This window comes from Cervus elaphus, chromosome 18, assembly GCF_910594005.1.
Source record: "Cervus elaphus chromosome 18, mCerEla1.1, whole genome shotgun sequence".
NCBI lineage: Eukaryota > Metazoa > Chordata > Mammalia > Artiodactyla > Cervidae > Cervus > Cervus elaphus.
Window position 1 is genome coordinate 46,696,534 of NC_057832.1, and position 25,788 is coordinate 46,722,321.

The window sequence follows — 25,788 nt, forward strand, 5'->3', positions numbered from 1 at the left end:
GAAGGGATTTACTGTACAATAGGGAACTATATCCAATATCTTGTAATAACCTATAATGGAAAATAATCTGAAAACTATGTTTATATGTGTAACTGAATCACAATATTGATTTTGAGTTTTACACAATACTCTGAATTAGGTGATGAAGTTCACAAGGGTTCTTGGGCAAAGCAAGGTAAGACTGATGAAAAGGGGAATGGGAGCAGCAAATATATACACATACAGTACAAGTAGGTTGAGAATTCAAAGTTGAGGTAGAATTATCGTATATTCTTTTGCTTAGCATGCCACTTAAGGACAAGGGAGACAAAGTGCTTAATTGCAAAAACTGAATGAGAAATGGTTTTATAGAAAGGAACATTAGTTAAATAAAATAAAGTGGGGAATCAGTTGAAACTGACAGGAGGATAAAAATTACTGTGTGTTAATAGTGGCAGAATTAATCTAAGCACAAAGAAAGCAAAATGATATAAATAACCTAGTGGGCCAATGTAAGCATATGACTCTCATAATCAGCTGTCATTTAGGTGGTTTTCTCAGGTTTTTGCAGAGGTTACTTGACTGCCTGATCACCATCCATTCCTATGAGAAACTGGAGATTATTCTACAATGGGATGGCAGCTTCACTCTTACCAAGACAAACTGTTTTTCTCATAGGACCTTCTAGTGTCCCTAACATTATGCTATTATCTGATTTTATTTTCTAAAATCATTACATGATGATGTTAAGATTTTTCTGTAAATAGAGAATATACCCACTTCTCCTATGTGGGTAATCTTCCTGGTTTTAGATCAAAGGTCAAGAGAAGTTTAGATGGGAAATCTAAACAATGCCTGTCTTCTTAAACTTGATGCATCTCTAGAAAAGAACAGTCAGTTCAGTTCAGTTGCTCAGTTGTGTCCAACTCTTTGTGACCCCATGGACTGCAGTACGCCAGGCTTCCCTGCCCATCACCAACTCCTGGAACTTGCTCAAACTCATGTCCATCGAGTCCAGGATGCCATCCAACCATCTTATCCTCTGTCGTCCCCTTCTCCTCCTGCCTTGAATCTTTCCCAGCATCAGGGTCTTTTCCAATGAGTAAAGAACATTGAAGAAGGAAATGGCAACTCACTCCAGTATTTTTGCCTGGAGAATCCCATGGACAGAGGAGCCTGGTGGGCTATGGTTCATGGGGTTGCAGAGTCAGACACAACTGAGCGACTAACACTAATCATACCAGCTCTCCTATTTCATTCCTTTTAGGATTTGTTTTCCTGATGCATTTGAGAGGTGTTTTATAACTGCAAATATTTAAAATGTAATGTCCTTTTAGGTTTTCAATTTCTATTCTCTAACAGCTACTGTTCTTTGTTGTTGTTTTAGTTTGGTTTGTTTGTTTTTTTGGTCTTATACAAGATAATGGATGGGAGGTTTTAATCAAAAGTTATTTTGTTTTTTTAAAGAACTCTGGTTATTTTCGGTCACAGTAAAATGGATGCTAAGGAGCATGTACCACAGGGACAAAAAAAATGCCAAAACACTGGAGATCAATCAGAAGAATCTATGTTTTTCTTTCTAAAATGATGTTCTTTCTGGCTTTGTCTCAGAAAGAAAGGCTTTCTTTATGTAAGAAGACGGAAAGAATGTGCAGTCCTGTCCTACTTTCACAAAACTCTTAAATCACATTAGGCCCAAATGCCTGCCTTGTATAAAATATCTCCTTGAATCTGGGTTATTTCAAATAAAGCCCTTAATGAAAGCTTACAGAACTCTTATGCTCTGAAAAAAACATTTAATGAAAGCATAACAAAATGCCTCTTTCAGCTGCACTCAGCCTTGAGACATGACCATGTACTAGGATGTCTCTCCATGACTTGGAGTAACAGAGGCTTGTATATGCATATAAACAGAGAATGCAGTTAATACATTGACAAAAAGCATTTATTTGAGGAGAAACCATAAGTTTGAAAAAAACCCCGAAAGAATCTCCATATCTATGACCTCAGCTTAATTTAATGGGAAGAGCATGGGTTTTACCTCAAGCCTGTTAAGTCACTTTCCAAAGAGCTAAATGAAAATGATACATGTTTTGTAGGTTTGCTGAAAAGATTAGAAAAAATTTTACAGATTCATCCATTAAACATCCAATATATTCTAGGTGTCTTTTCTAGGCTAAAAAGACAAGGGTAAATAAGGCACAGTCTATACACTTTAAAGGTGGCAGTAGTCTACAGATTTAATATGCCTGAAATAGGAGAGTTGTTTAATAAATTGAATACATTGTTGATACCATTCAAGTAAATTGTAAATCCCTACATGTAACAAATTGAGAAGTATATGAGTCACAAATTAATACTTTGGAAAGGAAATGGGTGAGCAAATGCTCATCCTGTCTGTACCTGGTCTTTCCAGTACAACTTCCCCACAAATCTTGAGCCACCCCCCCAAAAAAAAATCCAAACTTTCCTCCCCTCAACATATACATAGTCACAAGTATACACGTGAATTAGGCACATCATCACTCACATAATAGGTAATCAGGATTTTGGCAGTAACCTTGGCGTGTCTTGTTGGAAACATCTTTTTTAGCTATGTGATTTTTGCAAATTAGTCAACCTAAACTTTACAGTCTCCTTTCTTTAAAGTGAAGTTAGTGATGCCTCTGTCTACTTCAAATGGTTTAGGACAAATGAGATAATGTGACTAAATTTTATATACATCATTTTAAAATTATTCATTTTATATTGTCATCTAAAATATCATAGTAGTATTTATTCACTTGGTTATAAATGAGTGTATACTTAAACTGTGACAGAGTAGAAAATTATATTTCTTAAAATATATTTAGGATGAGAATTCATTTTGTTTGGAAAACCAAATATATTGAATTTCTTTATAAAGAAATTATTTATATCTTTTCATGAAGCATTTACAAATCCTGTCTTGGAAATTCTCTAACACCTTATTAATGGTATGTTTTTGTAAAAAGTACTGGATCCAAGAATTTAGGGTCATCTGTTATTATACAGAGGTAGAAAAGGAGTCAGATAATGAAGCTGCTATGTAGTATCATTTTCATTGTATGAGCAAGCTGATTTATGGAGAGTCAGCTTCATGAGGGTACTTGAAATAGAATTTAATGTACTACAGAAGGAAGAAATTAGTTCCATTTTGCTTCTTCCCCTTTCAAACATTAAATTACTAGAATAAGCCTTTAAAACTATAATTCTTCACTCCTTCTGTTCAGTCCTACATATAAAATGTTCTATGCCTTTGTCCAGAAAACATGTTTCTGAGAACTAAGTTTAAAACATATGAATGGCTTGAATACAGCATCTAGAAAATAGTAATTTACTAGGAGATAAAATTCATTACAGATAAGATTACCAGACTTGTTAAAAGATCTGTAGCTTTTCCTTGCTACTCAAGGAAAAGGTGTAAAGAAAAAGGAAGTGCCAATTTTAGATAATTATTGGGTACCACCGTTAAATTAGTGAGTACCATTTGAACTTTTGGAAGAGAGAGGTATAATTTCAGCATCGAAGGTAAAATTTATTATAGACTCGAGGGTAGGGTTGATATACATGGTTGGAAATTATAGAGGACTGTTGAATAGAACAAATTATAGTTAGCTTACTTCTCTCTCTAACAGGCTCAGTGAAGTAGAAGACCTCTTTTTAAAGAAATTTCCTTTTACAAAGTATTGATTTATATGACTATGTCAAGACACATTTTGTTTTGCTTTGTTTTGTTTGCTTGCTTTGAATAGATTGAGCAGTTGGCCTAGTGATATAGATAACACATGCTAGGTCTAAACTGTCAATTACTTCCAGAACTGGTCTTCCTTTGCATTAAATGTTGAGAAATAAGAATTAATACTTATTGAATAATTACCATTTTAGGTATTATGCTAACTTACCTTTGTTGTGGTAACATTTTTTTAGCTCATCATTTAGATTTGAAACTGATAGGGTAAAAATAAGTGAAATGCAAAACAATGTAATTTTACATGAGGTAATATGCACCACTACTTTGGCTATTGACAGGTATTAGCACATTATCAAGACTTTCTATAATGAGTAGGTTTAGAATCTCCGAGTAAACAGACAAACATCTAGAATGGAAGATGTTTAGAAGAGGGCTGCTGCTGCTGCTAAGTCATGTCAGTCGTGTCCGACTCTATGCGACCCCATAGATGCCAGCCCACCAGGCTCCCGTCCCTAGGATTCTCCAGGTAGAAGAGGGCTAGGACTAAGTAATCTTTAGATGACATCAGAAAATGTCTAAAACATATTATTCTATAAAGTGCAAAGTGATATTATAAATAGTCTGTAAGTAAGCTTATTACATACTCTACTTTACAATATGAAGAAATACAAAGCAGAGATATTTGATAACTGGCCTGCCATCTCATAGGGATAGAAGCCAGAATTCCTAGTATTTAAAATCCATCTTAATTCCATATTAAACTTTTCTTAGGTTTGGAATGAGTGATAGGAGCTAAGAAACAAATTATGAGGTGTTAGACAGTCAGAGCTAAATGTGAATTTTGCCTAACACCAATTCACACTGCATTAACTGACACCAGTAACGTGACGCATTGTTGTGTGGTATTTACTAATGAAAATTTGCAAATGCAAACATTGCCTCTAAAGAGATTGTTGCCTAAAACGGTCTCCTGTTGGCAAAAGGTGCTCAGATTGCAATATAATGCTTACAATTCTGGGAGAGAGTAAACCTCTGAGTGCACTCTATCCAGTTAAGTGTTAAAAATATGAATAACATAGCTAAAAAAATATTTTCTTAATGAATTTACTTATTCTAAATTACTTTGTATTTTTAAGCCAGTTACATATAGAATCTCATATAATTAATGAATATTGCTGGAAGTATTTACTGCTTCTTTGTCCTTTCATATCAATAATCTAGTGGGTAAAGGTAGACTATAGCCTCCAGCTAATGTTTAACCAACTAAAATAATTGTTTGCTATGCCTCTTTTCTTTCTAAAGTCCTATGTCCAGGTAAGATAAAATAGCAAAAGAACTGAAAATTCTTTCATTCTGATAATATTTTTTTAAATATTTTATATGAATATCTCAATAAATGAGCCAATGTTTTTAAAAGTATTATTCATAAGAAAACATAAGGTGTTCATGAGAGAATAGAGACCTGTGCTTAAAACCAGAAGTTTCAAGTTCTGCCTAGCACTTTAAATTTGGCAAGTTACTTAAAACCCTCAAGTCACTGTTTTCTCATCTATAAAATGGGGATTACATCAACCTTATTTCTTGTTGTGAAATAATAATTGTATTTTGTTAATTGCAATGTTTTCTTAAAATATACTTTACTAAAAATACAAGTTAGTTGGAAATCTAGATATAAGTATGTATATAAATCTTCCATACAGATGCAAAAACACTGCCTTACAAAGATAAAATATATGTAAACTCTTTTTTAAGAAAACAGAAAAGTTGAAAGAACACTGCATATCTTAAAGGAGAATAAAGCACAAGAGAGTATGAAAAAGAAGAAAGCTGTGGAAGATAAAAATAAATCAATTTTACAGTTACACTTACTTGGAGCACTTCAGTTAACTAAAGAGATAAAGGGACACACACACAATTTTGTTAAAATGGAATTAAATTATTCTTGTTCTTTGTAAAAAATGATTATATTGTTTTTTAATCTAATAAAAGTAATTTAGTAAAAACAAGACTAGTTTAATTCCAATAAGTATTTTAGTCATGTAAAATGTTTCAATAAATATTTGAGACATAGTCTATAAACAGTCTCACTAAGTTTAATAAACAAAGTTGAAAATATTAAGAGAGAAAGTAATTATATATTTTAATACTACATTTCAAATTTTAATTGTATTAACTCTCTGCATAAAGAAGATCAATACTCTTATACTTTCTTCCACTTTCCTTTTCCATTATTTATTGGTCTCCTGGGTTTCATCTTCAAATTTTCCATTCATTCCCTTTCTTCCTCTGTCTTTCATCTCTTTTTCTTTCACTCATTATTACAGGTTCTATATCCTTTACACAGTCTTTGAAATATTTTAGGAAAGCAGCCTGTTTCTTTTTTGGGGAACTTAGTTTTTCCCCTGGATTTTTAAAGAATGCTTTCTGTATACTTGAAGTAGCTTAAGTTGGACATATTAGTATATGAACTTATGATCTCCAGGAATACACAATAGTCTTTTGACCCAGATGTTCACTCTTGTGTTATTTCAGGTAAATACATTTATATTTTAAATAGATCTTATTTTCTGTTCTCTTGAGTTTAGTTTTTACTTTTTTCTGGAGCAATTAATTATAACAGATCATATTTTTTGGTTCTAACATATCTATCATTATTCTGAAGCTTCTTTACTCTTTATTTTTCTCTGTATCATCCTAAGCCTTTCTTCACTGTTTGTCACTAGGATTGATTTTTATCTTATTTCGTTTTGTTTCTAGGATGTGTCTAATGTGTTAATAGCTTTTAAATGGGATTATTTGCATTTTACCTCAAGAGGTCTCCTGCTTGGCAGGCAGATTCTTTACCACTGAGTTACCCGGGAAGCCCTTATGTTTTATTACAGGTTATTGAGTATAGTTCCTTAAGCTATACGGGAGGACCTTGTTTATTCTTTCATATATACTAGGGTACATCTGCTAATCCCAATCCATTCCTGTCCCCTTTGGTGACCACAAGTCATTTCTCTATGTCTATGAGTCTGTTTCTGTTTCATAAATAAGCTCATTTGTGTCATATTTTAAGTTCTGCAAATAAGTGATATCATATGTAATTGCCTTTCTCATTCTGACTTTATTTCATATAATAATCTCTAGGACCATTGTGGGAAAAAAAAATAATCTCTAGGACCATTGTGTTGCTGCAAAGGGCATTATTTCATTCTTTTTATGACTGAGTAATAGTCCTTTATATATATATTGATCACATCTTCTTTATCTATTCATCTGTCCATGGACATTTAAGTTGTTTCCACGTCTTTAGAATATTGTAAATACTACTGATATGAACATTGGGTTATATGTATCTTTTTGAATTGTAGTTTTGTCCACAAACATGCCCAGGAATGGGATTACCATATTATACAGTAACTCTCTTTTTAGTTTTAGGAGGAACCTCTGTACTGCTTTCATAGTAGCTGTACCAGTTTACATTCCTACCAACAGTGTAGAAGGGTTTCTTTTCTTTGCACTTTCTCCAGTATTTGTTATTTGTTGACATTTTAATAGTGGCCTCTCTGTTCAGTGTACTTTTGATTTGCATTTCTTAAATAATTGGCAAGCAGTGTTGAGCATCTTTTCCTGTGTCTACTCAGTTAAGTTCAGTTACTCAGTCCTGTCCTACTCTTTGCAACCCCATGGACTGCAGCACGCCAGGCTTCCCTGTCCATCACCAACTCCCAGAGCTTACTCAAACTAATGTCCATCGAGTCGGTGATGCCATCCATCCATCTCATCCTCTGTCGTCCCCTTCTCCTCCTGCCTTCAGTCTTTCCCAGCATCAGGGTCTTTTCCAGTGAATAAGTTCTTCACATCAGGTGGCCAAAGTATTGGAATTTTAGCTTCAGCATCAACCCCTCCAATGAGTATTCAGGACTGATTTCCTTTAGGATTGACTGGTTTGACATCCTTGCAGTCCAAGGGACTCTCAGGAGTCTTCTCCAACACCACAGTTCAAAAGCATCAATTCTTCAGCACTCAGCTTTCTTTATAGTCCAACTCTCACATCCATATATGACTACTGGGAAAACCATAGCTTTGACTAGATGGACCTTTGTTGGCAGAGTAATATCTCTGCTTTTTATGATTGTCTAGGTTGGCCATAGCTTTTCTTCTAAGGAGCAAACGTCTTTTAATTTCATGGCTTCGGTCACCATCTGCAGTGATTTTGGAGCCCCTCAAAAATAAAGTCTGTCACTGTTTCCATTGTTTCCCCATCTATTTGCCATGAAGTGATGGGACCAGATGCCATGATCTTAGTTTTCTGAATGTTGAGTTTTAAGACAACTTTTTCACTCTCCTCTTTCACTTTCATCAAGTGGCTCTTTAGTTCTTCTTCACTTTCTGCCATAAGGGAGGTGTCATCAGCATATCTGAGGGTATTGATATTTCTCCCAGTAATCTTGATTCCAGCTTGTGCTTCATCCAGCCTGGCATTTTGCATGATGTACCCTGCATAGAAGTTAAATAAGCAAGGTGACAATAAACAGCCTTGATGTACTCCTTTCCTGATTTGGAAACAGTCTGAGGTTCCATGTCCAGTTCTAACTGTATCTTCTTGACCTGCATACAGATTTCTCAGGCGGTAGGTCAGGTAATCTGGTATTCCCATCTCTTGAAGAATTTTCCACAGTTTGTTGTGATCCACACAATCAAAGGCTTTGGCATAGTCAATAAAGCAGAAGTTGATGTTTTTCTGGACCTCTCTTGCTTTTTCAATGATCCAACAGATGTTGAAAGTTTGATCTCTGCTTCCTCTGGCTTTTCTGAAACCAGCTTGAACTTCTGGAAGTTCACAGTTCACATTCTGTTGAAGCCTGTCTTGGAGAATTTTGAGCACTACTTTGCAAGCATGTGAGATGAGTGCAACTGTGCAGTAGTTTGAACATTTTTTGGCTTTGCCTTTCTTTGGGATTGGAATGAAAACTGACCTTTTCCAGTCCTGTGGCCACTGTTGACTTTTCCAAATTTGCTGGCATACTGAGTGCAGCACTTTCATAGCATCATCTTTCAGGATTCGAAATAGCTCAACTGGAATTCCATCACCTCCACTAGATTTGTTCGTAGGGATGCTTCCTAAGGCCCACTTGACTTCACATTCCAAGATTTCTGGCTCTAAGTGAGTGATCACAGCATCATGGTTATCTGGGTCATGAAGATCTTTTTTGTACAGTTCTTCTATGTATTGTTGCCACTTGTTAGTATCTTCTGCTTCTGTTAGGTCCATACCATTTCTGTCCTTTATTGAGCCCATCTTTGCATGAAATGTTCCCTTGGTATCTCTAATTTTCTTGAAGTGATCTCTAGTCATTCCTATTCTATTATTTTCCTCTCTTTCTTTGCATTGATCACTGAGGAAGGATTGCTTATCTCTCCTTGCTAGCCTTTGGAACTCTGCATTCAAATGGGAATATCTTTCCTTTTCTCCTTTGCTTTTTTTTTTTTTTTTTTCTTTTTTTTAATTTTTTTATTAGTTGGAGGCTAATTACTTCACAACATTTCAGTGGGTTTTGTCATACATTGATATGAATCAGCCATAGATTTACACTTATTCCCCATCCCGATCCCCCCTCCCACCTCCCTCTTCACCCGACTCCTCTGGGTCTTCCCAGTGCACCAGGCCCGAGCACTTGTCTCATGCATCCCACCTGGGCTGGTGATCTGTTTCACCATAGAGAGTATACATGCTGTTCTTTTGAAACATCCCACCCTCACATTCTCCCACAGAGTTCAAAAGTCTGTTCTGTATTTCTGTGTCTCTTTTTCTGTTTTGCATATAGGGTTATCATTACCATCTTTCTAAATTCCATATATATGTGTTAGTATGCTGTAATGTTCTTTATCTTTCTGGCTTACTTCACTCTGTATAATGGGCTCCAGTTTCATCCATCTCATTAGGACTGATTCAAATGAATTCTTTTTGACAGCTGAGTAATATTCCATGGTGTATATGTACCACAGCTTCCTTATCCATTCATCTGCTGATGGGCATCTAGGTTGCTTCCATGTCCTGGCTATTATAAACAGTGCTGCAATGAACATTGGGGTGCACGTGTCTCTTTCAGATCTGGTTTCCTCAGTGTGTATGCCCAAAAGTGGGATTGCTGGGTCATATGGCAGTTCTATTTCCAGTTTTTTAAGGAATCTCCACACTGTTTTCCATAGTGGCTGTACTAGTTTGCATTCCCACCAACAGTGTAAGAGGGTTCCCTTTTCTCCACACCCTCTCCAGCATTTATTGCTTGTAGTCTTTTGGATAGCAGCCATCCTGACTGGCGTGTAATGGTACCTCATTGTGGTTTTGATTTGCATTTCTCTAATAATGAGTGATGTTGAGCACCTTTTCATGTGTTTGTTAGCCATCTGTATGTCTTCTTTGGAGAAATGTCTGTTTAGTTCTTTGGCCCATTTTTTGATTGGGTCATTTATTTTTCTGGAATTGAGCTACAGGAGCTGCTTGTATATTTTTGAGATTAATCCTTTGTCTGTTTCTTCATTTGCTATTATTTTCTCCCAATCTGACGGCTGTCTTTTCACCTTACTTATAGTTTCCTTTGTAGTGCAAAAGCTTTTAAGTTTCATTAGATCCCATTTGTTTAGTTTTGCTTTTATTTCCAATATTCTGGGAGGTGGGTCATAGAGGATCTTGCTGTGATTTATGTCAGAGAGTGTTTTGCCTATGTTCTCCTCTAGGAGTTTTATAGTTTCTGGTCTTACATTTAGATCTTTAAACCATTTTGAGTTTATTTTTGTGTATGGTGTTAGAAAGTGTTCTAGTTTCATTCTTTTACAAGTGGTTGACCAGTTTTCCCAGCACCACTTGTTAAAAATCAACAAAGCTAAAAGCTGGTTTTTTGAAAAAATAAACAAAATTGACAAACCATTAGCAAGACTCATTAAGAAGCAAAGAGAGAAGAACCAAATTAACAAAATTAGAAATGAAAATGGAGAGATCACAACAGACAACACTGAAATACAAAGGATCATAAGAGACTACTACCAGCAGCTCTATGCCAATAAAATGGACAACTTGGATGAAATGGACAAATTCTTAGAAAAGTATAACTTTCCAAAACTGAACCAGGAAGAAATAGAAGATCTTAACAGACCCATCACAGGCAAGGAAATCGAAAGTGTAATCAAAAATCTTCCAGCAAACAAAAGCCCAGGACCAGATGGCTTCACAGCTGAATTCTACCAAAAATTTAGAGAAGAGCTAACACCTACCTTACTCAAACTCTTCCAGAAAATTGCAGAAGAAGGTAAACTTCCAAACTCATTCTATGAGGCCACCATCACCCTAATTCCAAAACCAGACAAAGATGCCACAAAAAAAGAAAACTACAGGCCAATATCACTGATGAACATAGATGCAAAAATCCTTAACAAAATTCTAGCAAACAGAATCCAACAACATATTAAAAAAATCATACACCACGACCAAGTGGGCTTTATCCCAGGAATGAAAGGATTCTTCAATATCCGCAAATCAATCAACGTAATACACCACATTAACAAATTGAAAGATAAAAACCATATGATTATCTCAATAGATGCAGAGAAAGCCTTTGACAAAATTCAACACTCATTTATGATTAAATCTCTCCAAAAAGCAGGAATAGAAGGAACATACCTCAACATTATAAAAGCCATATATGACAAACCCACAGCAAGCATCACCCTCAATGGTGAAAAATTGAAAGCATTCCCCCTGAAATCAGGAACAAGACAAGGGTGCCCACTGTCACCACTACTGTTCAACATAGTGTTGGAAGTTTTGGCCACAGCAATCAGAGCAGAAAAAGAAGTAAAAGGAATCCAGATAGGAAAAGAAGAAGTGAAACTCTCACTGTTTGCAGATGACATGATCCTCTACATAGAAAACCCTAAAGACTCTACCAGAAAATTACTAGAACTAATCAATGAATATAGTAAAGTTGCAGGATATAAAATTAACACACAGAAATCCCTTGCATTCCTATATACTAACAATGAAAAAACAGAAAGAGAAATTAAGGAAACAATACCATTCACCATTGCAACAAAAAGAATAAAATACTTAGGAGTATATCTACCTAAAGAAACAAAAGACCTATACATAGAAAACTATAAAACACTGATGAAAGAAATCAAAGAGGACACAAACAGATGGAGAAACATACCGTGTTCATGGATTGGAAGAATCAATATTGTCAAAATGGCTATTCTACCCAAAGCAATCTATAGATTCAATGCAATCCCTATCAAGCTACCAACGGTATTTTTCACAGAACTAGACCAAAGAATTTCACAATTTGTATGGAAATACAAAAAACCTCGAATAGCCAAAGTAATCTTGAGAAAGAAGAATGGAACTGGAGGAATCAACCTGCCTGACTTCAGACTCTACTACAAAGCCACAGTCATCAAGACAGTATGGTACTGGCACAAAGACAGAAATATAGATCAATGGAACAGAATAGAAAGCCCAGAGATAAATCCACGAACCTATGGACACCTTATCTCCTTTGCTTTTCACTTCTCTTTTCTCAGCTATTTGTAAGGCCTCCTCAGACAACCATTTTGCCTTTTTGCCTTTCTTTTTCCTGGGTATGGTCTTGATCACTGCCTTCTGTACAATGTCACGAAATTCCACCCATAGTTCTTCAGGCACTCTATCTATCAGATCTAACTCCTTAAATTTATTTGTCACTTACACTATATAATCGTAAGGGATTTGATTTAGGTCATACCTGAATGGTCTAGTAGTTTTCCCTAGTTTCTTCAATTTAAGTCTGAATTTGCAATAAGGAGTTCATGATCTGAGCCACAGTCAGCTCCTGGTCTTGTTTTTGCTGACTGTATAGAGCTTCTTCATCTTTGGCTGCAAAGAATATAATCAGTCTGATTTTGGTATTGACCATCTGGTGATGTCCACGTATAGAGTCATCTCTTGTGTTGTTGGAAGAGAGTGTTTGCTATGACCAGTGTATTCTCTTGGCAAAACTCTGTTAGCCTTTGCCCTGCTTCATTCCGTACTCCAAGGCCAAACTTGCAGGTTACTCCAGGTGTTTCTTGACTTCCTACTTTTGCTTTCCAGTCTCCTATAATGAAAAGGACATCTTTTTTGGTTGTTAGTTCTAGAAGGTCTTGTAGCTCCTCATAGAACTGTTCACCTTCAGCTTCTTTAGCATTACTTGTTGGGGCATAGACTTGGATTACTGTGATATTGGATGGTTTGCCTTGAAAACGAGCAGAAATCATTCTGTTGTTTTTGAGATTGCACCCAAGTACTGCATTTCAGACTCTTGTTGACTATGAGGGCTACTCCATTTCTTCTAAGGGATTCTTACCCATAGTAGTAGATATAATGGTCATCTATTTAAATTCACCCATTCCAGTCCATTTTAGTTCACTGATTCCTAAAATGTCTACGTTCACTCTTGCCATCTCCTGTTTGACCACTTCCAATTTGCCTTGATTCATGGACCTAATATTTCAGGTTCCTATGCAATATTGTTCTTTATAGCATTGGACTTACTTCCATCACCAGTCACATCCACAGCTGGGTGTTGTTTTTACTTTGGCAAATGTGTCTGTTGGCCATCTGTATGTCTTCTTTGGAGAAATGTCTACTTATGTCTTCTACTCACTTTTTTATTGGGCTGTTTTGGGCTTTTGTTGTTGTTGTTGTTATTGAGTTGTATGAGCTATTTGTATATTTTGGAAATTAAACCTTTGTCAGTTGCATCATTTGCAAATATTTTCTCCCAGTCCATAGATTGTCTTTTAATTTTGTTTATGGTTTCATTTGCTGTGCAAAAGCTTGTAAGTGTGATTAGGTCTCATTTGCTTATTTTTACTTTTATTTCTATTGCCTTGGGACACTGTCCTAAGTAAACATTAGCGTTATTTATGTCTGAAAATGTTTTGCCTGTGTTCTTTTGTAGGAGTTGTATGGTGTATTTTGAGTTTATTTTTGTGTATGATGTGAGGGTATGTTCCAACCTCATCAATTTACATGTGGCTGTCCAGCTTTCCCACAAGCACTCCACACAAAAACTCTTAGAACTGATAAATGAATTCAGCAAGATACAAGATTAACATACAGAAATCTGTTGCATTTGTTTATACTAGCAATGAATATCAGAAAGAGAAAGTTAAAAAAAATCCCTTTTGAAGAAAAAAATCCCTTTTAAAGTAGAATAAACCTGTTCAAGGTGATTAAAGGCTTATATGCTAAGAACTATAAAACAGTAATAAAGGAAATTGGAGATAATTCAAAGAAACAGAAAAATATTCCATACTCTTGGATTGGATGAATTAATATTGTTAAAATGATAATGCTGCCCAACGCAATTGCCTGATTTAATGTGATCTCTATCAAATTACCCATGACATTTTTCACAGAGCTAGAGCAAATAATCCCAAATTTCCATGGAACCATAAAACACTCAGATTGCCAAAGCAGTCCTGAGGAAAAAGAACAAAGTTAGAGGCACCCTCCTAGACTTCAGACAATACTACAAAGTTACAGTAGTCAAAAAAGCATAGCATTGGTTCCAAAACAGATATTCCGGTAAATGGAACAAATAGAGAGTCCCAAAATAAACCCACACACCTACAGTCAGTTAATCTTCAACAATGGAGCCAAGAATATACAGTGGAGAAAAGACAGTGTTCTTTCTGTTAATCAGAGCTATGTGCCATGTTGTAGGATAAATTTCTTCTCTAGAGTAGGATTAATTTTTATTCTATTAATACAGCTAAAATATAAGTTTTGGGAAACTAAGAGGCCTGGAGGCTGGTCAAAGCAATTCTTACTGCTACTTTGCTCTCTATTCCAAACAAAATTACAAAACACCCTCACGTGTCCTCTATGTGTGTGTTGTCTTCTTTGGTTCAAAGGCTCAAGATGATCTGGTGTTACTCTCCCTCCCATCCACCAATCTCCCCCAACTTGTGGAGACAGTGGACACAGAGGTTTTTGTCACCATCCATGCATTTGATTTCAATGACAAAGGCATTTTGTAACTATAAAAGGATAAGCATGATTGATAGTGATAGCTCATAATTATGCATGCATCCTTTGAGACCACCTCAGTAGACATGTCTCTTTTTACTTTTAGTAGAAACAGTAAAGAACAAGCTGGAACAGTCTTTGAGTAGGAAAAACTTAACAAGAGCTTCACAAGTATCACACTGTGAAGCACGTGAATTTAACCTTCCAAGAAAAAAATAGGCAACGTGATGATTTGAGAACGTTAGTTAACAAGTTTTTAATTTCACCTTTCCTCAGAAGTGAGAAAGTGAAAACAACAACAACAAATTTTATATGCCTGGCAAGTTGGAATTTCTGAACCTACAAAAGAGGAATACCACCTATAACTGTGAATTTTTTCCAGAAAAATTCATTTTTTTCCCTTTCATCCTGCTAATTGATGTGATCAATTCTGACTTCAACTCCTATAAGCTTCAAATAGTTGGGGTGTTTTCATTGACTCCCTCCCTATCACTTAGAATACTCTTTTTTCCTCTCCATCTCAGTTACAGTTTGAGGAATGGAGCAGTATTAGTTCTGTCTGATTTCTTATGGGTTTGGAGGAAAGAAATATAACTGTTTTACAGATAAAGTTGCTGAATGATGAGGTATTGCTCTCTGTCTTGAGGTTTGAATGAAAAAAAATTTTTTTGGCAGCATTCACTTGACAAAGTCCATGGTACATTCAGCACCATTTTCTAAAAAATTAACAAAGTGAGTTTGTCAGTTTAAGAAAACAATGACAGTAGTTGTTGTCAATGACAAAAAGCAACTTTTAAGTAAAAATGAAATTTTCTAAAACTTTTATCTGCCTCCCTGAGCTTGACAGCTTTTCATAATTCAGACTTTTTTAATGATATGGGTGGTGATATTAACAAAAGTGTTTTTAATATTGTATGAATTGTGTCAAAGTTTTGAAGACCTACATAACTCAGTAGACCATTGTTTTACAAAATAAATAGTATATGATGTTACCAATTCAGGTAGTTAAATGATCCATTCAAGGTGCAACATAGTCTATAGTATTTTAAAGTAAAGGTACAAAAACATTTCGTTGATATGGTTTCAGATTCTACATTTCCATTAATCTTTAAAAAAAAAGAAACACTACTTTTCATGTTTTGGTAGTATGAAAGATTGTCCACAGTTATCTGAAAAGGATGCTAAAATACTCCTTCCTTTTCAACTAGCTATATATGTAAGATCTTTGTATATTTCAACTAACACAACATATTAACTGGATTTAATGTAGAAACAAGTATCAGAATTCAGCCATCTGCTATTAAGCCAAGTACTGATGAAATTTGAAAAAATATATAAAACGGCATGCCTCACTGTTTTTGAAAAATATGGTTATTTTTCATTAAAATCCCTACTTACAGGTATATTCTTGTTATTTTAACGGAAGCAATGAATGAATATTTGTAAATATATACTTTTACTTTTTAATTAGAAACTTTAATGTTCTTTGAGGACTAGTGTTTCCTTTTTGTAGTATAAAGAAATCCTGAGATTGAAACCTACGAGAACAAATGATCCATGTTAAAGACCTTCACCAGATTTCAATTGTTCTAAAGATAAAATGCAAATTCTAAACATATTGCCACTAAACAGTATATTATAATCCCATGAATATTTATTTAGTTCCTTGGTTCAGTGATGCTGCCTTTTGTGGACACACTGTTCCTTCTCTTTAAGATGTTCTTCTCCATCCATATCACCTAGTTAAATCTTTCTTATTCTTCTGGTTTCAGCTCTTAAAGTCCTTTCCTAGACTCTCTTGTAACCATGCTTTTATACATCAGAACATCTCTCTTTCTAATTGTATGTTTACTGATGAAATTATTTCACTGAAGTATTTCTTCCCAATAGACTGAAAAACCATAAAACCAGTAAGCATGTGTATGTTGGCTTACCATTGTATCCATTCTTCCTAACAGAGTGCTTATCACAAAGTAGAGTGGGAAATGAAATATTTGTTGGTGAATGAGTAAGTGAATAAATGTGTGAATCAATAGAGGAGAGAAAATCCATTGAAATCAACATAGAATTTGACCTAGCATGAATTGCTTCTTCAATAATGTAAAGATCCAAGATAAATACTGGAAAAAGAATATTTTGAACTCATTTAAATCACTTGTATTTTTCCCTAGTGCACTTTTATTACTATATATTCTTGTTGGCCACTTCTCTTACACAGAAAATAGAATGGAAGCAGATATAATATACAACATTTAGTTGTGTTAGCAAGTGTTCCTTTGTAAGCCTTGTAGGTAGCGAGCAACTGTTGGCAGACAGTTTCTTGTATTTCACTTGACTTAATGTTTGCTATAAATTAGAATTCTATTATTTGCATGTATGACTGTCTTTCTACAGTCTCCTATTGTCTCATCTATTACCTCTTTTGGCCTAAAAATCTACAGTTGAGTGACACCTACTTGCATTTCCTCCATATCTCTCATGTTACTAGCTTATCATTATACTTAACAAACCTCATTTTGTTTATAATTTATTAGTTTTCCCGTGAGACTTTCCACTCTTTAAGAGCTTGGACTGTATTCTGTTCATCTGTGTATCCATAGGATATGATAAGGTGTTTAGCTCTTGATAAACACTCAATAAATGAATGTACAAAAAAATTATTGAATGAATCAGTTAATAAAATGACATGATATATTCCTTAACTTTTTAATTAAATCGTTCCAGTTAAAACTCAGGTAATGGGAGAAATCAAGATTGCATTGAAGAAAGAAATGAAGACAGATGGGGAACAACTAATAGTTGAAATCCTACAGTGTAGAAATATTACCTACAAATTTAAATCTCCTGATCACTTACCAGGTATCTAATTTTATGATAATAAGCAATATAATGTAGCTAAGAACTCCTTAGGAGAATGAACTAAATGCCCTAGAAAATGCTAAGTAAAATTTGGGCTGTGTATCAAATATATCTGAAAAAAATATGAAATAAGAATTAATTTATCTTATATAGAGCAAATTGATATTTTACTGGTTAAAAATTAGATTTTTTTCCAACACAAACTTAGAGTGATATATTTATTATACAACAAGTAAACATTTAAACTGCTAAGAAAATTGGTGTGTTTTAATTAGGTATATTTTAATTGCTCTATGTTGTCTGAAACAAGTTGTTCACAGTCTACTGGCTTTATGTAAAATGTAGGGAAGCTCTCAGTATACAATTATAATGCTAATTGTATTGAAAAATGTATTGTTAATGGACAATAACAAGCTGAATTCTTATTTTCAGATTTATATGTGAAACTATATGTGATGAACATATCTACCCAAAAAAAGGTGATCAAGAAAAAAACAAGAGTATGTAGACATGATCGAGAGCCTTCATTCAATGAAACTTTTAGATTCAGCCTAAGTCCTGCTGGACATTCTCTTCAGGTAACTCATACAGTTCCTATTTTTTAATTTTCACCTATACTGTACTTATTTCCTATTTAATTATTCAATATTTATATGCCAATCATATAGTATGTGACATTTTACAAGTTAATTTTTAGAAGTAACTTTCCAGGGGCCCTTGAAAATTCCACAACCAACTCACCCCATCCAATTAGCCTCTATCCTACCTACTCCATTTCATTTATACAGATTTTTTTTCACACTCACTGCCACTAATCCTCTTTGGGTCTTCATCTTTATTATGCAAATCATTTCAGCAGTATACCTGGCCTACTTGCCATCACTATCATGCTTTTAACTCATTTTATCACACTATTGGCAGAGATATCTTTTAAAAACACTGACTAGATTACCCTCCAATGATTCGCTGTTATCCTGACCCATTCAGAATCCTCTAAAGTGAGTTATATTTATTTAATTTAATTATATTTCATTTAATTTCATTTCTTTGTATACTTTTCCACTCACTCTTTACTTCAGTCACACCAGAATCTTCAAATTCTTGGGTTGTTTGCTTATATTTTTCCTCCCTTTCAGTACTCCCTTCTTCTTTTCTCTCCATCTCTTACAATATTCCACATCTTTCAATGTAAAATCATCTCTTTACTGATGACCATGGTATAATTCATCACATCTTATTCACATGTTTTGCTTATCTTATTAGGCCATTACTCCCAGTTTTGTGCAACCATTTATGTACTTAACCTGCCACTGTTTCTGTAGTATCCACTTCGCTGGTGCAAGGCTTGATTTTCATTGCTGTCTGTTCTGCAGCCTAGCACAATGCTTATACATGGTATGCCTATGGTAGATGTGGAGACAAGGAATGAGAAAGGAGAAAGAGGAGGGAGGGTAATGGTGAAAACGTGGGAAGAGAAGACCATGGTTCTGGTACTTAAATAAAGGCCTGTGCTGGAGACTAATGTGAGAGATATTACAAAGCAAAAACTGCCTTGAGAGGATTAACTGAAATTAAAGGGAATAATCAGATTAAAAAGACACTCTGAAGTCTGTGTGAACAGATGTGTCAGGCACAGAGGCTGAGTAGTTAAAGAAGGGATGGAGGGAGAAAAAAATCATGAGTTTGTCTGAAATGTGATAAATTTGATAAGGGCAGGTCCAAATGAAATATATAATTAGGCAATTTGAAATCACAAAATCAAAGGCTTGAAAAGATAGAAGAGTAGATTTTGAAGTCAGAAACATGAAAGTAAATTTTGGCAGGAATAAAGATGAATTATATGAAGATTCCAAAAAGAGAGAGCGTAAGAGAATTGTCGAGGATTAATGGCTGTCTCCACCTTGTCTCTACCTTTCTTTCAACTGATCCCTAAAAGAAAAAAAAAAAAAAAATTCTTGAGTTTGAGATCCCATGGAATTTCAACTAATGTAAATTCTACATATAACAAGAAACCACTTTAGAAGAGCTTACTATAGTCAAATCCCCAGTAAAATTAAATGGCATTTAAAATCAGTGTTATGTTCTATCTATCTCTTACTTATTTACTTACCACTCAAATAATTTTGTATTCGAGTTGGTTTTTCATAAACTAGTAAAGTTCTTTTCTGAAACTTTCTATCAATTTAAGCATAAACTGAGTTAGAATTAGCTGATAATACATATCTTATCTCGAATTCTGTCCTTCAGGGTAGGTCTCTGCCTTTGGGAAATGTTGATGTGAATTAATTTAATATTATGCAGATCTTTTGAGGTCATTTTAGTTATTAGTTCTCCCACAAGGATGTCTGGTACTTCCTCTCACCCTCACCCTTTCTTGTCTGTGTTACTTCTTTGATGTGCAAATGTCCATAAAAGAAGTTGAAAATGTACACACAAATAGATATATAATTTTGACTATTTTTTCTAGATTTTACTTTTTTCCAATGGAGGGAAGTTTATGAAAAAGACCTTGATTGGCGAAGCCTGTATCTGGCTTGACAAAGTGGATCTGAGAAAAAGAATAGTCAACTGGCACAAACTTTTGGTCAGTCCTACTCAAACCCACTGAAGAAATGTGTCTGCTCAGGGTATAGAAAGTGCTTTAAATAATCTTAATCGTGACTATAGTTGAATACTATTGGTTCTAAGCTATGTTTTCAGGCGTAATCGTGAGAAGAGGAACAAAAAGCAAAAGCATACTCAAACCTTTGCAAATGTATGGTTGTGGAACATAGAAAAAAACTCAAAAGAAAAAGTCCGTATATTGAAGACAAGAAAAAAAAAAAGGAGTTCAGAAACCTTGGATTTCTTGTGGCTGTCATGAAAAACAGTGAGAGAAATTTTGATTACTTAATGCAAAACATTTTTGAGTAGAGTTGAGCTATAGCTAACTGAAGGCTGAGACTTAAAGATTAATATGGTTTCTAACGCAGGCAAAAGTAATCCTTTATGTAGAAGAGCTTTGTTGAAAGGAAGGAAGTGATGTAACAAATCTCAGTTTTCAAAAGTCTTTCTTCTTCATCGTCTCAGATAACTGTTTTGAGATGCTGACACAGGATATACCTACAGTGTGTGTCCAGACTAGAAGTAAGGAGGTTGTGTTTTTAAGGAAAGGGGAACCAGAGATTTAGAAATCATAGCTTTTAGATCATGTTGTACAAGTTTTCTCTGTGTCTAAATGTTACAAGGGTGCACAACACCAATTTTGGAATTCTTGTTGTAAAAGCACATTTGTATAATTTGAAATAATGTATATTGAAAATAATACTAAGTAGAAATGGAATTACATGTACCGAGAAGTAAAAGCCATGACCGGCTAACGGAAAAGAATATTGTCCCATAAACTGTTGGAACCTTGGTTGAAAACATCAAAATCTCCATAAATAACCCTTAATCCAAGACATTTTCAATCTACATACCAAAGGACCTAGATTAAATTGATATGTTCTAGGAAGCATGATAACTTGTGCTTTGTGAAGTTGCAAATCAATGTACGATCCCACATATTTTCTTTCTCTGAAGTAATAAATGCACAGAGAGAAAGTTCTTCCTCTGGCAAACAACTCATACTAATCTGTGACATTGATTAATTAAATTGGTGTCATTTCCTGCTCTTCCACAGTTTCTTTTTCCCTTACTATGTTAATTGATTGTAAAATGAAAACCCTGACACCAAATTCGAGTTCTCTCTAGTGCTCTATTTTCCTACTTTATTGATAGTATCACAGTGTTGGGAAAATATGTGAAAAATCAATGTTATATTAAGGTGAAAGTGTTCTTGGAGCTACTTTAATAATATAGAATAAAATGAGCAATGTCTAAGTCATTAAAATGAAACATCCTCTTCCCCATCAACCAACAACATGAACAAGGAAGTTACATGGACTTGGAGGAGATGAACTCAGCTGGGATTCAAAGCCTGGCCTCTGGCCTTGGTTCTGCCACTAACTGTCACCGTGCACATGTCACTTAAACTCAATTTTCCTCAGTTTTCTTATTTGTGGGAAAATATAATTACATATTCCTAACCTTCCTAATGGGATGTTGGGATGATCAAACTAAGTGATCTATGAGAAAAGATGAAAGCACATTTCCAAATATAGTTTTATACACATAAGAGAGGAATAGGCATTATGCAGTTTTTTCCCCAATTTTGTATGTGAAAAAGCATCTTCAAAACCAACAGCAAGCAAAGACATGGATAAAAGCAGTATATTAACTCCAAAACCAATTTTTTCTTAAAATATGAACGTATATAAACTTTGATTTAACCAAAAAAGGTTTAAAAAAAAATTTAAAGGTTAAAAACTTAATAAAAATGATTTATAAATTGGGTTATCATAAATGAAATAAATTATACTGATCTTATCCTATTCCCAAACCCACAAAAATAAATTGATTCTCTGTGAATTCTGAGTTTAAAAGCTGCTTCTTATTCAAGGGTGAGGTTTTAGTGGAATTAGAGAAATTTTCTGCAAACATATTGGTCAGATATTGGATTTTCTCATTTTTAAAGAAAAACATACTTGAAATCTGAGAGAAATTGATTAAATTTAAGACATTAAAAATTAAGTAATTTATAATAAACCCCATGTCACATATCTTTATTATATTCATGGAGATATATAAATGTACTCCTTTCCAGTCTAGAAAAGGTAACGGTCACTTTTCTTCCCCCTACTTTGTAATCTCCCTCCCCTGACAATGCAATTTTATCATTGATTATTGCTATGAAATGAGCATGTGGTGAGAGGATCACAAAGGATTTGATATTGCTAGAATTTTATTTTTAGAGACAAGTAGATCTGCTGATGGTTGCCATGGATATTTCCAGCAGAATTTAGCACTTTAGGGAGCTTATAGTCATCACATAATTGGGGAAGGAAAGGGTTCAGGAAGATCTCCTTCTGACATAAAAAGGCTCTATTGTTCGTCCTTCAAAGGAGACTCTCGCTCCCACGGGTCCTCTCCTGCAGCCACTTAACCCAGAAGTGTGCGTGAGAGCTTCATGACCAGTTAGCTCACTTCATTACAGTTGCCATTTCTGTTAAAATACACAAAAGGAGGTGCCACCAAAACAAAGATCATACCTTGGTAGCTATTTGACATGAGAGAGGAGGAGTCTTACCATGACAGGTGCCCCTCTATTCCAGAACTGGTGATGTGGCCAGGCCAATCAGGAGAGTTCATGACAGGGCTTCTTTTTGTGCACCAGCATCCCTCTTCAGAGAGTGTAAGATCCTGCCAAGTGTGCCAAGTTTGCAGCTGACCAAACACCTACATTGTACTGGAATTATTCTATGCAACACTGAACCTTATACAAATGCATTTCTTCTGATATTGATTACCCTTCTTACAACAAAACTGTTTCTTTTTTAATTGCAAATAGGGCTCGGTGTTTTTTACTTTTTTTGTATATATCACAGCACATGATTTTCCACTTTTTATTTCATTTATTTTATTGGGATTAGCTTTTTTTATCCTAATAGAGACAAAGTTTGTAATCTCTAAATAACATGTGATCAGTCCAGTTACAGCACTTATAGCTTGAAGAGCATCTTAATTTTTCCCACAATTTCATTAAGTCATAAGACACAAGTTGCTTCTTGGTTTAAAATTTGGTCCCCAAGAAACCTTTAGCTGTGAAGCAAAAGCACAGAGTGAATTTTCACACAAGACAGGGATGTCTAGAATGGTCATTACAGACGTAGATAATACTAAGTTTGTGTTTCCCTGTTTTACTTAAGGTTAAGGAGACTTTTGGTGACTCTGAACTCTTTATTTATCATTTCAGTTTAAAAGAAGAGTATCCAAGACTAAGGGGAAGTGATTGTCTTTGCTCCTTAATGTTGCCTATATTGTAATTAATCACATTAATAAATGCATATTTTCAGCATATCAGTGGATTTAATTTTGTGGATCGCACACATTAAAATAGTCATACTGTGGGAATATTATAGCTGGTAACCAGCTGATACTGATTCTTATTATAGGAATGGTTGTGATGATCATGGTGATAGAGGTAGTGAACTAGGTTGGTGGTGATGTAAAGTAAAATGAAATTATATACTATATTGTGCCCAATTTATTAGAAATGATTTGATCAGTGTTTCATTTCATTAAGATATCATAAAGATGTTTATAGTATTTTTTTACTTTATTATTTAAATCATAACTAACAATATTTTTAAAAACTTATTTTCATTGCTACAATGTCTAATATTCCAAAAGCAGCCAACTACAGCTATGTATGTGTTTATAACTCTATGTGTGACAGAGTGATTTTCCCTCTGTTTGAGCTTGAGCTGGAAGTAAAAGAAAGCTCAATGAATAATTATGAGCTGTCTCTTTAATAATAACTTGCCTTTGACATGACACAAGAATGAATGAGTGAAACAGATATTCTCATTGAATATGACACATTGATGTTTTCTGTATGTTCCATGTTGTTGTTATTATTAAAGACTCCCTTTAAATAAAAATCATTTAATCAAATGATTCCTTCTCTGATAGGTAGATTGAGAGCATTTTCTTAATTCGTTATCCTGTACATAACTATCCATTTGGTATACTAGACGAAGTTGAAATATTAATTCCCTGTGGCATTCAGCATGTGAATATGATTCTCGTTTGATTGTGTATGTATATTTGTTGGTGATGTGCTCAGGTGCTCCCACTACCAATTAATGTGTGTGCCGATATCCTAACAAAAACACATCTGATGTTAAAGGAAATAAGTTTCTTGTCTGAAAAGATAAAAACCTAATAAAATTGGTTTCAAAATAAAAAATAGAGTACTTGGAGATACGTCTTGTTTCTAACTACATGTTGCATGCCGTGTTGGTGATTTGCTAATGTGTTCTTTTTTCTGTTCTACCCAATCTCTCAAAAATCTAATGAACCAACAAAAATTCTTGGGCTAAAGGTTATATAAGTTGAACTGAAATACATGAGAATTGTATAGAAATGCTTGTAAATCTGTCTTGAGTTTTACTTTATGTAAAAATATGTCTTGGTTTGGTGATTGTATACAAGATGTATCTTGATAACTTATGCAAACTGTGCTGTATAAAGGCTGTGGCCTCAGCCTTACTAATAAATATTGAAAATATCAACTTTGGCTGCCTGTGTTTATCAATTTGATAAATTGATACATAACATAGAAGTAGAACTTTTTGGAATATTTTTTCTGAAAATTATATGATGAGTACATTCACTCAGTTTAAAAAGTAAGTTTTAAACAGCACAAATACAGGAACAGAATTAAACATATAACTTAATAAATTACTATATCAGACACTCTTAAAACAACCACCCAGATCAAGAAATTGAACTTTTAACATATTTGATACATTTTAATTCATTGAACTTATTACTCTTATTAAGCTTTAAATTTGCCCTTTTGAGCCAGTGGGTCCTTCTTTGAGTGGACTTACATATTTGATAACTTTCTTTCTATGGCAAGGACATTTTATATCATTTCTTTAACCTTAAAACATTATAGGAAATCTACTGAACTTGAATTTTTACTTTTATTTTTCTTCCTATTTATCTCTATAAAAATAATTAAATTTTGGAATGCATCCAGTTGATTGATCAACTTTTATCTAATGTGCTATCTTTCTCAACCTTTCACTAAATCAAGAGTAGTATATAATATGTTTATGGTAAACTTGAGTATTCTTGGATGAAATATATCTTGGAACATTTTTTGAAAATAATTTCAAATCTAAAAGATTATAATTAGATAAATGGTTAATGAGTTTGACTTTTTGACTATTCATTATCTAGGCTTTTAAGAGCTGAAAATCTATAGTCTACAAATTTTGTAGAAAATTCAGCTAAAATAGTTCACTATTAAAAGTAACAGTAGAATTATAATTGAAAAATGTTGAAATTTTTCTGTTCAACTAACTCCAAATAAACTTTTATTCTAATTTTATTTTAAATTTTATTTAATATTATATCTTATTTGTAAAAATTAAGGAATATTTATGTTAATTATACAGTAAAAAATGACTTCCCAACAATTTGATGCTTTGAAAAGATCAACAAAATTAACAAGCCTATGGCAATTAAAAGAGATGTAAAAAAAAAAAAAAGATGTAAAGCCAAATTGCCATTTTCAGGTACAAGAAATTAACATAAATGCCAATCAGTTCAG

General features: G+C 34.1%; 1 protein-coding gene across 1 annotated transcript in view; it reads left to right on the forward strand.

Annotated features, from left to right (window-relative positions):
* Window positions 1-24,739, forward strand: part of PCLO (piccolo presynaptic cytomatrix protein) — a 374,153-nt gene extending 349,414 nt beyond the window's left edge. Inside the window, exons 23-25 of the mRNA XM_043873094.1 lie at window positions 17,451-17,585; window positions 18,018-18,163; window positions 20,053-24,739. Coding sequence (XP_043729029.1) covers window positions 17,451-17,585; window positions 18,018-18,163; window positions 20,053-20,193 — 422 coding nt within the window. The 3' untranslated portion in view covers window positions 20,194-24,739. The remainder of the gene's footprint in view (window positions 1-17,450; window positions 17,586-18,017; window positions 18,164-20,052) is intronic.
* Window positions 24,740-25,788: the final 1,049 nt, after the last annotated feature.